The sequence below is a fragment of the Ovis aries genome, chromosome 3, assembly GCF_016772045.2.
Source record: "Ovis aries strain OAR_USU_Benz2616 breed Rambouillet chromosome 3, ARS-UI_Ramb_v3.0, whole genome shotgun sequence".
In the NCBI taxonomy this organism is placed as follows: Eukaryota; Metazoa; Chordata; class Mammalia; order Artiodactyla; family Bovidae; genus Ovis; species Ovis aries.
This window is the reverse complement of record NC_056056.1, coordinates 84,854,742-84,874,562: the sequence shown is the minus strand read 5'-3', so window position 1 is coordinate 84,874,562 and position 19,821 is coordinate 84,854,742. Positions and strand designations below refer to the sequence as shown.

Sequence of the window (19,821 nt, the reverse complement as noted above, 5' to 3'; positions counted from 1 at the left end):
TCATTTAAGAATGAGGATCAAAGACTGAGTTTACCACCAGGAGATTTAGCTGGAAAAAACTTCAGAAAGAAGGAAATTAAATCAATCAGTATGGAAACCATAGTAGAGAAATTAGTCCAAATGAAGACAATAAAAGGGGAAAATAGTTTTTAAAATTTTTAACAAACTTTCAGAAACACTATGTTCTGTAATGCAAATGGTGCCAAATATCTTTCAATTTTCACTGAATCAAAATGTTATTAATAAAAAGGAAAAAATTCTCAAATACAAAGAATAGCCACACTTAATAAAAAACATTCTCAGAAAATAAGTAACTTTTCATGAAGCAGAAATACTCAATATTCTCATGTTTTTCCTTCCGGCCTTTTTAAGTTCCCTGCCCAAGAATCGAACCCATGCCCCCTGCAGTAGAAGCAATGAGTCTTAGCCACTAGACTACCCAGTGAGTCCCTTTCTGGCTTTCGAGGCTCTCTGGATCTGATCCCAGACACACCCCAGACAGTGAGAGCAATCTCGAGTCACACCTTCACGTCACTCTGCTGCTGCTTCATCCCCAGGAGCGCACATCGCTCTCTTCTTTGTACCCAAAGTTCACCGATCTTTTAAAGACCAATTTAAAGCCCATTTTCTTCATTACACCTTCTAAAACACTTCTAGAAAATCTATCATTTCCTGTTTCCTATTCCAACTGAACTAACTATATATAAAATGTCTTCCTTAGAATTAGCAAATAATTCCACTGCATGCAGCTTTCTAACTTAGAAAGCAAATGCTCCTTTTGCCTATATATATCTTAAATTTCCTTATGTATCCAAATGACAAAACATACTTTCCACAAAACATTGATGTTTAATATAGTAAATAACTGTATTTTAAGACATTCTACTTAATCTCTTTAACATACAACTTTTGGTCTTACCATGATAAATATCCTGTAAGGAACCACCTCCGCAAAACTCCATGCAAATCCAAAGTTTATCTCGCCTATAAAAAGAAAATAAGCATTATCACATTGTCATGATTAAAACTACTTGAAGTGACAAGTATTTGAAAGCTGTAATGTTAATACCTTGAAAAACGACATAAATGCAACGTGCTATTTAAGAGAGAAGCTAATCTCTATAAGTAAACAAACCTTCGATACTTATGTGCTACTGTAACTCAACCTAAGGTTTTAATTCTTAAAATACACCTTTTGCAGGATATATAGACGTCATCCAGCACATTCAAATGAGATAAAATGTCCCTTTAGTCAAAAACTTCCCTTCCATCAGTTATCCATCTACCTTATGACTGTATTATAAAAGTTAAATGCTAATTAGAAGGTTTATACCAAAAATTATATAGAATATTTATCACATAGAATAGCAATACATCTTAAACTACATCACTTTGGTGGTGCTCCTATCAACAAAACAGACAAAATGTAAAATTTACCCTCATATCTAGACTCAACAAAGATCTTTCCAAAATAACCTTTGTTAAAAATTTATCCCTTAGAACAAAAGAAAAGAAAAAAGAGAACTATCACTCACTTGTCTTTAGTAGAATTTCTCTTTCACATTTACATTATACGACAGCATAATCATAAGTCACAGGAGAAATAATTAGCAAAGAAATAATTGCTTATTCCTTTGTTCATTCCTTTGTTGAATCATTAATTACTTCATCTCAAAATGTACCAGGAAATGTACTATTCTTGGAGGGCAGAGATGCAATAGAAAGTCTCTGAATTCAGCACGCTCAGTCTAACACAGAAGATTCTGCCTTCATAATATGTCTGTCTCTCACCCCTGTATCAATAGTGCCTAGGTATCCAGTAAATGAGTGTTTATTCTATAAATGAATGAATACACGAGCGATTGAAAGAATAAACAAATTGATTAGATGCAGGGTTGGCAAACTATGGCCAGTGGGCCAAACCTAACCTGCTGCCTGATTCTGCATGGCCAGGAATTATGAATGGTTTTCATGTTTTTAAATGGTTGGGGGAGGGTTGTCAAAAGGCTTCTGGACATGACAATTATGTGAAATTCAAATTTTAGTGTCTGTGTCAAGTTTTATTGGAACATAGTCAAACTCGTTCACGTACATATTATCTGTGGCTGTTTTTTGTACTAAAAGCAAAGGTGAGCTATTCTGATAGAAACACACAAAATCCACAAAACTTAAAGTGTTTATTTACTATATGGCCATTTACAGAAAAGGTCTGGTGGCCCTTGGACGGGATTATAGTTTGATTAATGACCAATCCGGCCTTGTATAAGTTCTGCAAGAACCTAGAGGTAAAATAACCAGCCAAGTTATAAGGGATATTTAAGGGAGGAAAAAACATTCGAGTTGGGTCTTGAAGTTAAAGTAGGAACCCACTGCCAAGAGACATGGAAAAGGTCTGTGCAAAAGAACGAAACTCTGAAAGAAGACCCACATTTGAGAGACTGTGGATGATTTAGCATGAGCTGAACTCAGGCTACCTGAAGAGAGAGTGCAAGACACAAAGCTAGAATGGGCTGAGGTCATACTGTCAAACAGCGGTCTGTAGATGCCTCGGTTTAGTGACCTTCATCTGGGAGGTCTCTAGTTTGTCAGTGTCTCTTAAAATGTGGCACCCAGAGCTAAGTACTATTCAGAGTAGTGCACGTGAAAAGTGGAAGGCGCTCAGTCGTGTATGACTCCGCAAAATTCTCCAGGCCAGAATACTGGGGTGGGAAGCCTTTCCCTTCTCCAGGGGATCTTCCCAACCCGGGTCTCCCACATTGTAGCCAGATTCTGGACCAGCTGAGCCACAAGGGAGGCCCTCAGAGCAGTGCACGAACAGTATACTAACAAGTGGAGCTGCTGTGAGGAGTGGACATGTATGGCAGTGCTGGTGTGACGGAGCAGACCTGAGGGGTGAGCTGACCTGGCTGGGTACGATGGACCATGCACCACGTAGCAAGCGAACACAGACCGTTAAGAGTGTGGTCAGCACACAAGAGAACAAACTGCCATGATTCTACAAAGCTGAAGAGAGTGAAGCCCAGCGAAAGAAACCGGGACCTCACATTTACACGTGGTCCACGCACCGATGAAACTGAGACATGGCAGCCGACGGTGAAGCATGACCTAGCTGGGCTTCCTAGGTGGCTCAGTGGTAAAGAATTCATTTGCCAATGCGGGACACATGGGTTTGATCCCTGGGTTGGGAAGATTCCCAGGAGAAGGAAATGGCAACTTACTCCAGTATTCTTGCCTGAGAAAGCCCATGGACAGAGGAGCCTAGCAGGATAGAGCCCATGGGGTCACAAAGAATCAGACACGACTTACTGACTAAACAAGAAGAAGTGAGGTTACTAATGAGCTTAAGAAGAAATTTTTCCACTGGTGACTGAATAGCACTCTAAGTATACTGCTCAGAATGACCACCTGGCACCTCTCTGCACAGAGAGGTATAAGACTCAGGCAAGTCCGTCAACCAATATTCTTTGAAATGATGCTTAGACTAAAATTCAATATGTATAATGCAGGATTTCATAGCCTGATCTCTCTAAACTGAATCCTTTCTTTAGGACAATGTTTCTCAAAGTATGGTCTGGGGCCCTCTAAGAGTGCCAGAGATCCTTTCAGTGGGTCAGCAAGGTTAAACCCATTTTCATAACAACATTAAAAATTACTTGCCCTTTGCACTCTTTTTTGAGAATACAGTGGAGTTTTCCAGAGGCTGCAGAAGTGGGATGATGATGTCAGTCCTCTGATGGCTATTGGGATATGTGCTTATGTATTCTTGTTTCAAATGCTTCTCAGTTTTGTTTATAATATAGCAAATATCAATAGATATGATCCATAGAAACCAGAGCTCTTTGAGGTACTCAATAATTTTTAAGAGTGCAGAAAAAAATGAGCTTTCAGATCAAAATGTTTTGAGAACTACGGCTCTAAAATATTTTCGCATCTGCTGCACATGAATCTGATGTAAAATTCCTGTTGCAAGTGATTATGCAAACAGGCAACAGGGACTCCTCACATCTTACAAAAACTGGCTGAATGGCTGTTCTGGGATCTGCTTAGGATAAACAGAAATAACACGTAAACTGCTTAGTAAAGGACCTCGAATTTAATAAGCCCAATAAACGTTAAGCCATTTCTACTTCTTTTCGTATATTTCATCTTGTTGGGCAGTTATTTACACTGCTTACATTGCTCCTAGAACTCAGAGAAGATGTAAATAGATAAAACTGCCCTTTTCTTTTTTAAGAGGAAAAAAATAGGAGATGGGAGTGATCTGATGTAACTTCTTACTAAAGTTGTGTTAATCACCACTTCCTTCTTATAAGTGCTAATTATGTGATTAATTATCTTAGATGCTTGTTGGGGACAGATGACGGACAAGTTTAATGGTCTATATTTTCTAGAAATCACCTTTCCTTTCCGAATTGGTCAATGCTGATCACTGATCTTTTGACATCTCTCCTATTCGTCAAAAGGCACTCAGTGACAGTGGATGACAATCATGTCTGCTATATTTTCAGTACAGTAATGAGATCTATTTTATATAAATCTAAAAAGGATTGGATTCATGTAAAGTGTCTAGTGTTCTATAATTGTCTACTCATCTATCTGTGCTTCAATTCTTTCTTAATAATGCTTTTCCTACCCTTGCTACTTTGAAAACAATTCTCCTTTAGTAAAGAAAATGGATGTAGGAAATGAGTTCTCTGCTTTTTAACATATTTCAGTATTACACCATCCTCTCCTTGAAGCTGGTCTACTCCTTTGCCTACCTTGCTTAAAAGTACAATTTTCTCTTCATTCTATGTGAAATGACTTTCCAACTTATAGACTGAGGAAAAAAACTGAAATAATACACTTAATATTTTACTTTTCAAGAGGTCTAAAATACTTCACCTTTATAACTCTCTATTTAGTTAACTCTGCTATTATAAAAATTGCTTGAATATTCTGAGTTTATTAGAAAAATGACTTCCATCTGTTCCATGAATGTCTCTCTTGTGATGGTGAATCTTCATTTGCTTTTGGTCATTCACCAAGCCATCTCTCTAACAGGAAAGAACTTGAATCACATTAGTCCATTTTATGCAGGCCAATAAATTGTAAAATCTTTGTCACTGGGTATTTGGGACTGAAATACAATTAATCACTGAGGTAAATATATGTGTCTCTTAATTTCCTGACTCAACAAATCCTTAGAATTCTTCTTTCTTATCCTCTAAAATCATTGGACTGTTTGACAAGGAATAGAAAAATAAATAGGGGCAAAATTCACTATTCTCACCTTCTAGTTCAGTGTTTACTAGAATATATATTTCATTGAAGAGTTTATCATTTCTATCAATACAACACACCTTTTAACCTTCCAATACTGACTGAAAAACTAAGCATAATTATTTATATATTTTGCCCAAATATAACAATGTTTTAAAAGAAAAAATGTGAGCATGATCACCAAGGATAAACAGCTCTTGAATGTCTGCTACAAACTGGCACACCAAGCTATTCCTCGCACCTCATGTGAAAAATATAAAGTTCACTAACTGCTGGGAGTTTTAATTTAGGATAACTTATTTTAATGTGAGCTGAATTTAAAATGTTTTGGTTCATTTTTAAACATATGTAAAAAAAAGTGACTGCCTTCCAAAAAGGTATATGGAACCCATCCACCTGCTTCCCCTTTAACAATGTGGGGTAGCTATGTATTCAGGGGATACAAGGTGACCTATTTCTCTGTAATTCTACCTAACAAGCCCCAGTTTGGCATAGTATCTGAGCAAGAATGGATCACAGGACAGCAGCTCTGTGTGAAGCATGCTCCCTCAAAATTAACCGCGGGACAGTGAAATGAGTGTTAGAAATGTCATGTGTTAGCCTTCTCTCGGAAATTAACAATGTCACTGATATTTAAAGGGCTCTGAGAAAACCAGTGGGGTTGGGGGATACAGGGTACAAGGAGAAATGGAAGGAGGAGATGTAGGAAAAGGAGGAACGCGTGGGGAAACGCGGATGAAGAGAAGAAAGGGGAGGATGGGAAACAGGAAAAGCTGGAAAGGGGAGAATGGAGAGGAGGAGGAGGAGGAGAACAAACAGCAGAAGGGGAGAGGGAAGATGAAGAAAAAGAGGAGATACAAATTCTCTGATTTGCTCCATCCCCAAATTATTTTTTCCATAAACCCACATATGAGCACCCCTCAAAACAAATGTTCGGTAGAAATACCCCAGCAATACTGGTGTAAGAAAGTACCTTGTAAGGTAGTTCCATCAAATCTCTCACACTTAAAGAGGACCATCAGGCATAACCTGGTGAAATTCGAATGAAGTATCTTAGTTTAACTGATAGTTTTGTATTAAAGCTAATTTCTTAAGTTTTAACAAATATCCCAGGGTTATGCAAGATGTTAATATCAGATAAAGCTGAGAGAACTCTCTGTACTATCTTGGCAACTTTTATGTAAATCAAACATATTCCAAAATTAAGTTTCTTTTTTTAAAAAACAGTGTGTGTGCTAAGTCGCTTCAGTCATGTCTGACTCTTTGCGACCCCATGGACTGTAGCCTGCCAGGTCCTCTGTCTCATTCTCCAGGCGAGAATACTGGAGTGGATTGCCATGTCCTGCTCTAAAAGAGAGAGTAACTAGGTATAAATTAAAATGACTTAACTGTAATTTTAATTTTCATAGTGTGAACATTCAAAAAGGCATTTTTAGTTAAGATTCTGTGGTTTCCTTGGCAAGTCCTCTCTCTGGCTCTAGAAAAAAAATTTCTTCCACTTTCTGTACGACTCAAGAGACTACCATCTCTTTCTTGGATTACTGTAATAAATATACTGTATAAAATTAACTGACTCCTTGTCTTAATCTCCTACACTCCAAGTTCCTCCCCCACAGAATATACTATCTCTGAGTTAAAGCCTTCCAACAAGTATGCTCTACACTTATAGCTCTTAATTAAGGCATAAAAGGTTTCTTTCTTTGCCTAAATCTCCTCAGCCTTACCTTCTGAACTACACCCTTTCCCCTTAAGCTTTAATGTGAGATTATTAGCTGTCTCCTGAACACTTCATGATTTTTCCATGCATGCATTTCCTTTGTCAGAAATTATAATCTTCTATACACATGCACACACCACAGTAAATGCTTACTAACCCTTTAACACCATTTGGGAATCATATCATTCAAAGAGCTCTCTCTGACTCGCTTTGGCAAAATCAGATACTCTACCATCTTCACCACTTTGTAACTTACATCAAAATGATTATTGTACTTAGCATATTGCGTGCTAAGTCCCTTCAGTCACATCTGACTCTTTGCGACCCAACAGCCTGTAGCCTGCCAGCCTTCTCTGTCCATGGGGTTTTTCAGGCAAGCATACTGGAGTGGGTTGTCACTCTCCAGGAGACCTTCCTAACCCAGGGACTGACCCAGGCCTCTCATGGCTCCCGCACTGGCAGGCAGGCTCTTTACCACTAGCACCACCTGGAGGGCCCCACCTAGCACATCATGTTGCAATTTGCTCATATTTGTTTTTTCTACTCAATAATAAGATCCTTAAAGGCAAGGGCTGTTTTATCTATCTTAACATCTCCAGAAAAAATCAATACAGCACTCCAGACATGCTAAGAAATAACATAAAAACACTTTGTAAGTGGTGGTGATTTATAAGTATATTATTACTGTAAATTAAATTATGTTCAAGTACACTGGATTTCAAAGGTTTAAAATATCTCATCATCTAAATAAAATTGTTTTTACAATTCCGGCTCTGATCCTCCAAAGGCTTATCTTTTGAGGAGCATTTGCTGTTATTCAAAGGATACTCTGGGCTAAGGAAAGCTCAGAAGCAATCTGAAGTCAAAATCATAATTTGCTTAAAAGAAACAATAGTTAAAAGAAGCTTAAAAGAAGTTCTTCTGGGAATAAAGAATAGGCCTATAGTGATTTACCTCTGTCGTTTTATAAATATATACACAGAAATACATAGATAAATATATATATGAAACCAGGACTATTTAAATTTCCAAAGAAATGTTTTATATATTCAGCTCTTATTGCATAGTATGTATAATTAGGCACTCGATAAACACAGGCCTTTAAAAATTTTTTTTTAATTTTATATTGGAGCATAGTTAATTAGTTACACATTAGCTTCAGGTGTAGAGCAAAGTGATTCAGCTGTAGATATATATATATATTTAATGAACATGTATCTGAGCAAACTCTTGGAGACAGTGGACAGGGAAGCCTGGAGTGCTTCAGTCCACAGGGATATGAAGAATCAGACATGACTCAGTGACTGAAAAACAACAATAACAATTCTTTTTCAAATTCTTTTCCCATTTATGCTACCATGGAATACTGAATAAAGTTCCCTGTGTTTTACAGGAGGTCCTTGTTGGAATAAACACAGGCTTTTAAGGATATTGAAGAGCAAGTAAGGAAGGCACCATCAAGAATATTAGGCTCCTGTTTTACAGGAGGCTCAGTCTTGAGATTTCCTTGGGAAGTGATCATAGCTCACTATAATCCTGTTATAAAATATGCTTCTGAAATTAATTATATGCTGGTCATCTATTCAGTAAATTCAAGGGTTAAGTCTAATTTTCTGGAGGGGAAATTTATTAACAAACTACATTAGTTCAATTTCCTCAATTTTTGGCCTAAATTTGTTATACTAGGCTACAATGGCAACAAGATAGAAGAAAGTCACTAAGAATAATATATATTTTAGAGGGCTTGTATTAAGTTCAAACAAACAAGCTCCTTGCCTTCTGTAAAATGAGAAAGAATCCAAGAAACCACGTTTCCTTGGAGGCTAAATCTGCCCTTTCTGGACTACGTAATACCTATACCTAAAAGAATGGTACCTGCAAAGCCAGGTTTAAATCCCAGTGCCTACAATGAGTAGTTGGATAACCTGAAGAAGTCATTTATCCAGCACTCCATCTTCTCATCAGTAAAAAAAAGAGTGGGCTAAAGTGACAAGACCTCTTAGTCCCTTCCAGCTCTAACACCCTACAAGGCTAGTGATCATTATCCCATAGTCTGAATTTGGCTGGGTCTAGACTTTACCTAGGGAAGTAGGGAAGAATTTATTGAAGAATAAAGAAAGAGAGGATTAACTGCTATTTTATATTAATACTACCGTTTGCTTTCATATTATTTCATTAGCTATACAAGTTACAGAATAAAACTATCTATTTAAACTAATAGCACTGGGAATTCCCTGGTGTTCCAGTGGCTAGGACCTCGAGCTTCCACTGCAATGGGCATGGGTTTGGAGCTAAGATCCCACATGCACTGCCCTGTGGCAAAAAGAACAAAAACCACAATAAAAACCCCAAAATCTACCACCAACAAAACAACAACAAATCCCCCTAAAAAATCCCAGTACTCCTATGTCAGATCATTCAACTCCAAATGAACACAGCCTCACTTAAAATAATAATAATAACCTTAATTTCGTCTGTTTCATTATGGTTTCTGGACAGTTTTGCCCTTTGTATTCTTATATTCAGATTAAAATAAAAGTACCCTCTTTAAAAAAAATCCATCCAGTTATACAGATATTTGCACACTTTTCTGTATGTACACTATCTTTTGATTTTAAAAGTTTACTTTTGAGGGTGTGGAGAAAAGGGAACCCTCCTACACTGTTGGTGGGAATGCAAACTAGTACAGCCACTATGGAGAACTGTGTGGAGATTCCTTAAAAAATTGCAAATAGAACTACCTTATGACCCAGCAATCCCACTGCTGGGCATACACACCGAGGAAACCAGAATTGAAAGAGACACATGTACCCCAATGTTCATCGCAGCACTGTTTATAATAGCCAGGACATGGAAACAACCTAGATGTCCATCAGCAGATGAATGGATAAGAAAGCTGTGGTACATATACACAATGGAGTATTACTCAGCCGTTAAAAAGAATACATTTGAATCAGTTCTGATGAGATGGATGAAACTGGAGCCGATTATACAGAGTGAAGTAAGCCAGAAAGAAAAACACCAATACAGTATACTAACACATATATATGGAATTTAGAAAGATGGCAATGATGACCCTGTATGCAAGACAGCAAAAAAGACACAGATGTGTGTAACGGACTTTTGGACTCAGAGGGAGAGGGAGAGGGTGGGATGATTTGGGAGAATGGCATTGTAACATGTATACTATCATGTAAGAATCAAATCACCAGTCTATGTCCGACGCAGGATACAGCATGCTTGGGGCTGGTGCACAGTGATGACCCACAGAGATGTTATGGGGAGGGAGGTGGGAGGGGGGTTCATGTTTGGGAACGCATGTACACCCGTGGTGGATTCATGTCAATGTATGGCAAAACCAATACAGTATTGTAAAGTAAAATAAAGTAAAAAAAAAAAAAAAAGTTTACTTAAAAAAAAAAAGGGTATTCAAAATATAGTCAGAATACATGTTTCCTGAAATCTAAAAGGAAGTAATATTTTTTTTAGGCATAACCTCAAACTGGCTCTCTTGCAGCAAGTCTCAAAGTTAAGGTTAAAGAGTATGTGACTACAAACTTGTGCTGTTTTGCCCAAAGCCTCAACAAAAATGGATATAAGCCCCAAAGGAATTCGGCATTCTGGTAACAAGATCAAATGTTCTGCTGTTTAACCTGTGTGAGAAGGCTCCTGCCTAAGGAAGCCAGAAAGTCTAATGTCCAATTTAGTGTAACATGAGCTTGGGGGATCTTCTGGGGCAGGACAGGGGGTAAGATGTGAAATGTTACAAGTTTATCTGGTCAGCTCTTTTGCCAAGAAGTAGAAAGGCCAAGTCAAAAGTCATGTGATCCACAAGCAGAGTATCACAGAAAGCTTTTGTAAATAATTTGAAATGAGACTGGGAACTAAATACTTGGCAGGAAACTCTCTCAAACACCTTATTTGTAAAACTGGAAGACTATTTACCAGAGTAATATTGTTAACAGCATTGTTGAAAAAAATCAAATAAGGCACTGACCTGATGGTATTTTAAAAATAGCTAATAGTAATAGCAATTGTACCAATAGTAGTAGCAATAGCAGTTAACACTATTGAGTATTTATTATGTTGTAATCATTGTTCTAAACATGTGTATTTACCGATTATCCTCATTTGCTATCACATCATGTATCTATTATCTGCATTTTAGAGATGAGCAAACAGAGGCACAGAGTGATTAGGTAATTTGCCATAAGTCACACAGTTAGTAAGTGATGGCATCAGGGTTCAACCAACCTGATTCCAGAACTCTAGGCTCTCTAAACTAGCAACTATACTACTGTCTCTTTCATAAAAAGACCACCCCAAGGTTGCCATGTAAATGGGTGCAGCTATCGGAATAACAGGTTAGACTGTGGATGGTCCCATACTTCTAGAAGATTCAGGCCATGTTTGAGAAAAGCTCAGTTCAATGTCTTTGGGGAAACACAGAAACTCTTAAATTACCTATTCTTCCTTGGAGGAAGAAAACTTTGTAATACTTTTCCCAAATGAGTCTAAGCAGGGTCATTTTGTTAGAACCAACAGTAAAACAAATTGTTCTGAAATAATTTTAACATAGTGATAGCAATCGATTATTTGTATCATGAGTTTAAAAGATTTTAAGAGACTTCTTTGAGCTGATATCAGTAACTGCCTGTGCTGGGTCGGTCCATAAAATAAAAACTGATGCAGAAACGGTTGTTAGAGTATTGTCTGAACCACTCACCATTAAAGCAGTTTCAACTTGGTTGTTAAAGAACCCATTCAAAATGTTTAATAGTCACTGACCTGGGGGTAGTACCTGTCCCTACGTGAACTAAAGTCTCCATTAAACCCACCCTTCGACCTCAATGAAGGTGGGCAATCAAAGCTGTCCAAGAGTAGTTAGAATCAAGAAGAGTTGGTCCGGTTGGCTTTTCACAAGCTGGAAAGAAGAGAGGGCAGAACTGCCCAGTCTTTTCCATATGCTGTGCCTGCATCAGAAGAGGAGAAGTGTTTTGTACTTGGCTCACAGATGGAAGGGGCGCTGTAATAAGTTACATCCTTATCTTACTTACCCTACAACGTATGGAAACCAAACAGGAGTTTTTTTGTTTTGTTTTGTTTTTTAATACCTAAGAAAACATTCTGCAATCCCCCCTTTTGGAAGGAACCTTGAAAACAATTAGGTTATAGTGTTCAACTTATAACTACAAACAGAAGTGAATGAAACACAAGATTTGAACTTGAGGTCATCCCCTATGGAATATGATCTGGGAAACCCAGCCTGGTCCTGCCAAACAAAACAAGGGGTGGTAAACTCAGTCTTTCTAAGTTCACTTTAGTACCTGGGAAAATAAGAAGCTAGTGAAATAATTATAATTCATAGTCCTTTGGATAAAATAAAAGGAAGGGATGATGCAATACTCTGAGGATAGAAGCACAAAAGAAAAAAAAAGGTTCTAATAAAAACAACAGATATGCTTTCTAAATTCACCCAAGACTAGAAGAAAGGGGCAACAGAATGGTTTATTTAGATCTCTACCACAGAAAGACTAACCATAGAACTTTTTACTTGTGAAACTACATCCAGAATTCCCAAGAGTACAACAGACGTATCACAGACTGTGGTACTGGCTACAGAATTAGAGAGGTCATAAAAATTCCATTCATGTGAAAATATTGTATCTCCGAAGCATGAAGAAATATGCAAAACATGGTACTTGAGCTAACTTAATTTTGTTAAATGTATTAAATGACAGAAATCATTACTGCTTTTCATAAGGGAAACAAACAATGTACCTGAGATAGCTTCCAAAATAAGCAACAATATTTGGGTGTTTACAGTCTTTCATCATAATAATTTCTTGCTGCACAACTGCAAAGTCTTCTCCTAGAATAAAAAATAAGCATGTTGAATATTTAGCAGGTAAATTTCAAAACATCAATTTGTTTCAAAACATAATAAATTATGCTGATATTATTTTTAATAACAACTTCAGTCCTTTCTTGACAGAATGTAAAGTACAGCGATTAAAAGTATGAACTCTGGCCCCAGACTGTGTGGATTCGAATCCTAACTCTGTCCCTGACGAAGCTGTGTGGACTTGGGCAAGTTACCTGATCTCTCTGTGCCAATTTCTTCCTCTGTAAAATGGGGCTAAAAAATAGTAATAACCTATTTCATAGGGCTGTTGTAAGGGTTAAGTGAACTAATGTATGTAAAATGCTTAGAACAGTATCTGACACAGAGAAAGCATTAGATAAGCATTTATTATTATTACAATTATGCCCTGGATATAATCATCACGTGATTCACTAGAAATACATTATTTTTCCCTTTATTAGCAAATAACATTTAATATAAGTTTACACAAAGAAACAGTTCTTTTTAAAGTTAGGGTAGGAACCCTTAGACACCCAGACTATCAAATGTACCTCCAGTTCTCTGTGTAGAGCTGAGCGGCCTTTAGCATTACTGGGTTACCAGGTGGTCCCCACACACAGGCCTATCCTCCAGTGCCTTGTCCCAGGTGTGCTCGGATGTAGAATGGGATTGTATTTAAGCCTGGTCAGACTGTAAGCAAATGATCTCTCCCCTTCTACTCCTTTCCTCCTTGCCCAAATTCTTCGAAATAAGATCTGGCAATCCTGTAACAATGGCACACACTATGCCTCCTGAATGAACACTTGTCATAGAAAAAGAACTGCCATGAATGCAAGGTGGTAAACCAGAGACCATGCAGAAAAAGAACATGTAGAAGTGCCTGCATTTAAATCAAAGCAGCTTTTGTTACTAATTCCGTTTTTAAAGCGCTGCTGCTGCTGCTGCTGCTAGCTCGCTTCAGTCGTGTCCGACTCTGTGTGACTATATACTATGAAAAATCTGATTAAACGAATATTAGTGGCAAAGTCGAAACAGGCGTCCCAAACCAGTCTAAATCATAAAAGCACATAAAAGACATTTCCGGTCTTGGCATCTGCCACCTGTAAATGTCACTGAGGCCTGAAGTAGCCTAACTGTGAAACATATGAACTCAATACAGTCCCAGTTACAGGGAAGAAGTAGTAGAGAGGAGACAGCATGTCAGATTTGTCATTTCTGCACTGAAATGAAAATCAAACATCTCCAAAGGGACAGTAGCAAATTTTTATATTTTCAAAATTTCAAAAGAAAATCACTAAACCAGGAGGATATTCTGCTGGGTTTACTTTCCACTAGTAAGAATCCCTGATTTTCAGTATATTAAGAAAAATCCAAGATAAAAATAATAAAGCCATAATGAGACTAATACCCATTTTCAGGGATATACTAACTACTTTGAAAGCTCTAAATTTTGCTTTTTCACCTGCCTCTTGATTATCCTTTTCCCCAATCTGGTAACTGGGTTACAGGAGATCAAAGTTGAGACAAAGTGAACTCCAGAACTTTAGTTTAATGGTTAGAGGACAGCTTCTCTCTTTGGGGGAGCAGCCCTGAAGTTGTTAGTCATCACACAACCTCTAAGGGAGCCAGAACAATACTGATCTGCAGAAAACAACAAGAAGAAACAAAAAAAGGGGAGAAGGGGAAAGGCATGTGACAAGTAAGTAAACTTGGAAATCTCATCTGCGTTGGTCATTTCCAGATATACCTGTTCTTGATCAATAAATTCCCTGTACTGTTTAAGCCACCTTGAGTTGTAGTTTCTGTCACACCTGCAAGCATCAATGTCTACATGTCTACATCCTCACTGGACTGATACATCCTACAGAACAGATTGATGCTTTTATGATCTTTGTATCCCTAGCACCTAATATGTAATCAATAATATGCATTTGTCTGAATGAATCCTTGACAGAACTTAATGCCTCTACCTGATGACTCAAATCAGGAACATCGGCTTTTGGTTTAATTTCATCCAGTTATTAGCATGTTTTACACAACTGTTTGCTTGCTACTCCTGTGCTTTTACTAAAACCTACCAGTGACTTTAAGTCTTCAACTATCTCTTTTCCCAGCAAATCTTGATACAAAGTGCTTCCTTTTTATCCTATTAAGTCAATTCCTGTGATTAGGACAATGGCCAAATGAAATTCAACATTTTTGCGGGGAAAAAAAATCCAAAGGAAAAAAACTGACAATTTGATTTTTAAAGGTAACTGAAAAAGATAGATTTGAGAAGGAAAAGAGAAAACAGTTTATTATATTAATCCAAAGGAGACTAAAAGACTTAAAGGACTTTCTTCAAAGTTCAAGAGAAATATTCCAAAAAATAAATTAACAGCCCTCCCCACCTAGATCTTAGCATACCTAACTGGATACTGCAAATTCTTAGCAATTTTGAGAGTCTAGGAGTTTTTGGTAAAATTTTTAGACATGAAAGTAAAGCAAGGATGGCAAAAATAAAAACAAAACCTAACTGAAAAAAACAGGCAAGCCTAGAAGTAGAGTAGAGATCATGAATAAACCAAGTAGGCAGGCAGAAAAATACAAATACATGCAAAGTTCTCGGAATAAACATGACACATACCAAGTGGTAAAAGATATTAGATATTTAGTAGACTGAATAATGGCTCCAAGGATAGCCAGATGCTAACCTCCGAAACCTGTTAATGCTACCACATATGGCAAAAAGAGGTTCGCAAGTGTGATTAAATTTAAGGATCTTGCAATGGGAAGATTATCCTGAATTATTAGGGTGGGCCCTCTAAGTGTAATCACAAGTGCCCTTTTAACAGGAGGCAGAGGGGATCACTGCTCCATTTTTGGGCTAAGATCAAATGTAAGAGGAGGGAGAGGGAGACTTGGAATGGCAATCCACTCCAGTATTCTTGCCTAAAAAATCCCCTGGACAAAGGAGACTGGCAGGCTACAGTCCAAAGGGTTGCAAAGAGTCGGACACGACTGAGCGACTGAGCGCAGCACAGAGGGAGACTTGACTATAAGAAGGCAAGGAGCAAGATGCTATGCCGCTGGCTCTGAGGATGGAGGAAGAGGCCAAGAATTAACAAATGCAAGGAATGTAGCTCTAGAAGCTAGAAAAGGCAAGGAAACTGATTCTCCCTTAGCGTATTCAGAGGAAAAGCAGCCTTGTGAACACTCTGATCTGGACCCAATGAAATACACTCTGGACTTCTAAATTCCAGAACATTAAGATTAAGAATAAATTTGTGCTGTTTCAAGTCATCAAGTGTGGGATTTGCAAATGTAGCCATAGGAAATTAACACATAATTACTATCAACATTATATGTGACAGAGCTGACTAGCCATACACAAAAAATCTGCGCTCTCCCTTTCACAGTAGGGAAGTTACTGCTGGGAGGCAATCAGCCAGTCAAAAGACATGTCAAAACACATTCCCTGTCAACATGATGTGCCTAAGAGACTAGTTCTCGCCAATGGGATGTGGGCAAAAAAAATATGCCCTTTTCCTGCTCTTTATTTTTCCATTAGCAGGCTACATGACACTGTGAGGTCCCAGAAAATGTGAGAAGTCTGGGTCTCTGAGTCATCATAAGAAAAATTTCATCCAACAACTTGAACATCTGCTCTAAACTATGACATAAACTTGCAATAAAAACTTCAGTTCAGTTCAGTTCAGTCGCTTGGTTGTGTCCGACTCTTTGTGACCCCATGGACTGCGGCAACCCAGGCATCCCTGTCCATCACCAACTCCCAGAGCTTACTCAAACTCATGTCTATTGAGTCCGTGATGCCATCCAACCGTCTCACCCTCTGTCATCCCATTCTCCTCCTGCTTTCAATCTTTGTGAGCATTAGTGTCTTTTCAAATTAGTCAGTTCTTTACATCAGGTGGCCAAAGTATTGGAGTTTCAGCTTCAACATCAGTCCTTCCAATGAATATTCAGGACTGATTTCCTTTAGGATTGACTGGTTGGATCTCCTTGCAGTCCAAGGGACTCTCAAGAGTCTTCTCCAACACCACAGTTCAAAGCATCAATTTTTTGGCACTCAGCTTTCTTTATAGTCCAACTCACATTCACACATGACTACTGGAAAAACCATAGCTTCGACTAGATGGACCTTTGTTGGCAAAGTAATGTCTCTGCTTTTGAATATGCTGTCTAGGTTGGTCATAGCTTTTCTTCCAGGGAGCAAGCGTCTTTTAATATTATGGCTGCAGTCACCATCTGCAGTGATTTTGGAGCCCAAGAAAACAAAGTCTCTCACTGTTTCCATTGTTTCCCCATCTATATGCCATGAAAAGATGGGACTGGATGCCATGATCTTTGTTTTCTGAATGCTGAGTTTTAAGCCAACTTTTTTGCACTCTCCTCTTTCACTTTCATCAAGAGGCTCTTTAGTTATGCGCTTTCTGCCATAAGGCTGGTGTCATCTGCATATCTGAGGTTATTGATATTTCTTCCGGCAATTTTGATTCCAGCTTGTGCTTCATCCAGCCTGGCATTTCACATGATGTATTCTGCATATAAGTTAAATAAACAGGGTAACAATATACAGCCTTGACGTACTCCACTCCCGATATGGAACCAGTCTGTTGTTCCATGTCCAGTTCTAACTGTTGCTTCCTGATCTGCATATAGATTTCTCAGGAGGCAGGTCAGGTGGTCTGGTATTCCCATCTCTTGAAGAGTTTCCCACACTTTGTTGTGATCCACACAGTCAAAGGCTTTGGCATAGTCAATAAACAGAAGTTTTTTCTGGAATTCTCTTGCTTTTTCAATGATTCAACAGATGTTGGCAATCTGATCTCTGGTTCCTCTGCCTTTTCTAAATCCAGCTTGAACATCTGGAAGTTCACAGTTCATGTACTATTGAAGCCTGGCTTGGAAAATTTTGAGCATTACTTTGCTAGCATGTGAGATGAATGCAATTGTGTGGTAGTTTGAACATTTTGGCATTGCCTTTCTTTGGGATTGGAACAAAAATTGACCTTTTCCAGTCCTGTAGCCACTGCTAAGTTTTCAAAATTTGCTAATTTTGGGTGCAGTACTTTCACAGCATCATTTTTTAGGGTTTAAAATAGCTTAACTGGAATTCCATCACCTCCACTAGCTTTGTTCATAGTGATGCTTCCTAAGGCCCACTTGACTTCACATTCCAAGATGTCTGGTTCTTGGTGACTGATCACACCATCGTGATTATTTGGGTCATGAAGATCTTTTTTGTATAGTTCTTCTGGGTATTCTTGCCACCTCTTCTTAATATCTTCTGCTTCTGTTAGGTCCATACCATTCCTGTCTTTTATTGAGCCTCTGCATGAAATGTTCCCTTGGTATCTCTAATTTTCTTGAAGAGATCTCTAGTCTTTCCCATTCTGTTGTTTTCCTCTATTTCTTTGCATTGATTGCTGAGGAAGGCTTTCTTATCTCTCCTTGCTATTCTTTGGAACTCTGCATTCAAATGGGTGTATCTTTCCTTTTCTCCTTTGCCTTTCACTTCTCTTCTTTTCTTTGCTATTTGTAAGGCCTCCTCAGACAGCCATTTTGCATTTCTTTTCCTTGGGGATGGTCTTGATCCCTGTCTCTTGTACAATGTCATGAATCTCTGTCCATAGTTCTTTAGGTACTCTATCAGATCTAATCCCTTGAGTATATTTCTCACTTCCACTGTATAATCATAGGGTATTTGATTTAAATCATATCTGAATGGTCTAGTGGTTTTCCCTATTTTCTTCAATTTAAGTCTGAATTTGGCAATAAGGAGTTCATGATCTGAGCCACAGTCAGATCCTGGTCTTGTTTTTGTGGACTGTATAGAGCTTCTCCATCTTTGGCTGCAAAGAACATAATCAATCTGATTTCTGTACTGGCCATCGGGTGATGTCCATGAGTAGAGTCTTCTCTTGTGAGGCTGGAAGAGGGTGTTTGCTACGACCACTGCATTCTCTTGGCAAAACTCTGTTAGCCTTTGCCCTGCTTCATTTTGTACTCCAAGGCCAAATTTGCCTGTTACTCTAGGTAGCTCTTGACTTCCTACTTTTGCATTCCAGTCCCCTATGATGAAGAGGACATCTTTTTTTGTGTGTTAATTCTAGAAGGTCTTGTAGGTCATCATAGAACCGTTCAGCTTCTTCAGCAGTACTGGTTGGGGCATAGACTTGGATTATTGCGATAACTGAATAGTTTGCCTTGGAAAAGAACAGAGATCATTCTGTCGTTTTTGAGACACATCCAAGTACTGCATTTTGGACTCTTCTGTTTACTATGATGGCTACTCCATTTCTTCTAAGGGATTCTTGCCCTCAGTAGTAGATATAGTGAAGTAGTAAAGTCGCTCAGTCATGTCCTACTCTTTGCAACCCCATGGACTATAGCCCACCAGGCTCCTCCATCCATGGGATTCTCCAGGCAAGAGTACCGGAGTGGGTTGCCATGTCCTTCTCCAGGGGATCTTCCACACCCAGGGATCGAACCCAGGTCTCCCACATTGTAGGCAGATGCTTTACCTTCTGAGCCACCAGGGAAGTCCAGTGTAGACATAATGGTCATCTAAGTTGAATTCACCCATTGCAGTCCATTTTAGTTTCCTAAAATGTTGATATTCATTTTTTTTTCTTTTGCTATCTCCGTTTGACCACTTCCAATTTGCCTTGATTCATGGACCTAACATTACAGGTTCCAATAAAATATTGCTCTTTACATCATCAGACTTTACTTCCATCACTAGTCACATCCACAGCTGGGTGTTGTATTTTGCTTTGGCTCTGTCTCTTCATTCTTTCTGCAGTTATTTCTTCACTGATCTCCTGCGGCAGTTGGGCACCTACTGACCTGGGGAGTTCATCTTTCAGTGTCCTATCTTTTTGCCTTTTCATTCTGTTCATGGGGGTTCTCAAGGCAAGAATACTGAAGCGGTTTGCTATTCCCTTCTTCAGTGGACCATGTTTTGTCAGAA

The 19,821-nt window shown here is 38.4% G+C and overlaps 1 protein-coding gene across 8 annotated transcripts in view; it reads right to left on the bottom strand.

Moving 5' to 3' along the window:
* The window catches only part of MAP4K3 (mitogen-activated protein kinase kinase kinase kinase 3), a 188,464-nt gene that overhangs the window by 80,108 nt on the left and 88,535 nt on the right, over positions 1-19,821 (bottom strand). For 6 of the 8 annotated variants that reach the window (XM_027966908.3, XM_027966910.3, XM_027966909.3 and 3 more), the window contains exons 3-4: positions 12,761-12,851; positions 920-984 (exon numbers count right to left, since the gene is read on the bottom strand). In XM_027966908.3, coding sequence (XP_027822709.1) covers positions 920-984; positions 12,761-12,851 — 156 coding nt within the window. Of the gene's footprint in view, positions 1-919; positions 985-11,767; positions 11,948-12,760; positions 12,852-19,821 lie in introns of those variants that run through there. The other 2 variants (XM_060412248.1, XM_042248081.2) reach the window with 2 other exon arrangements.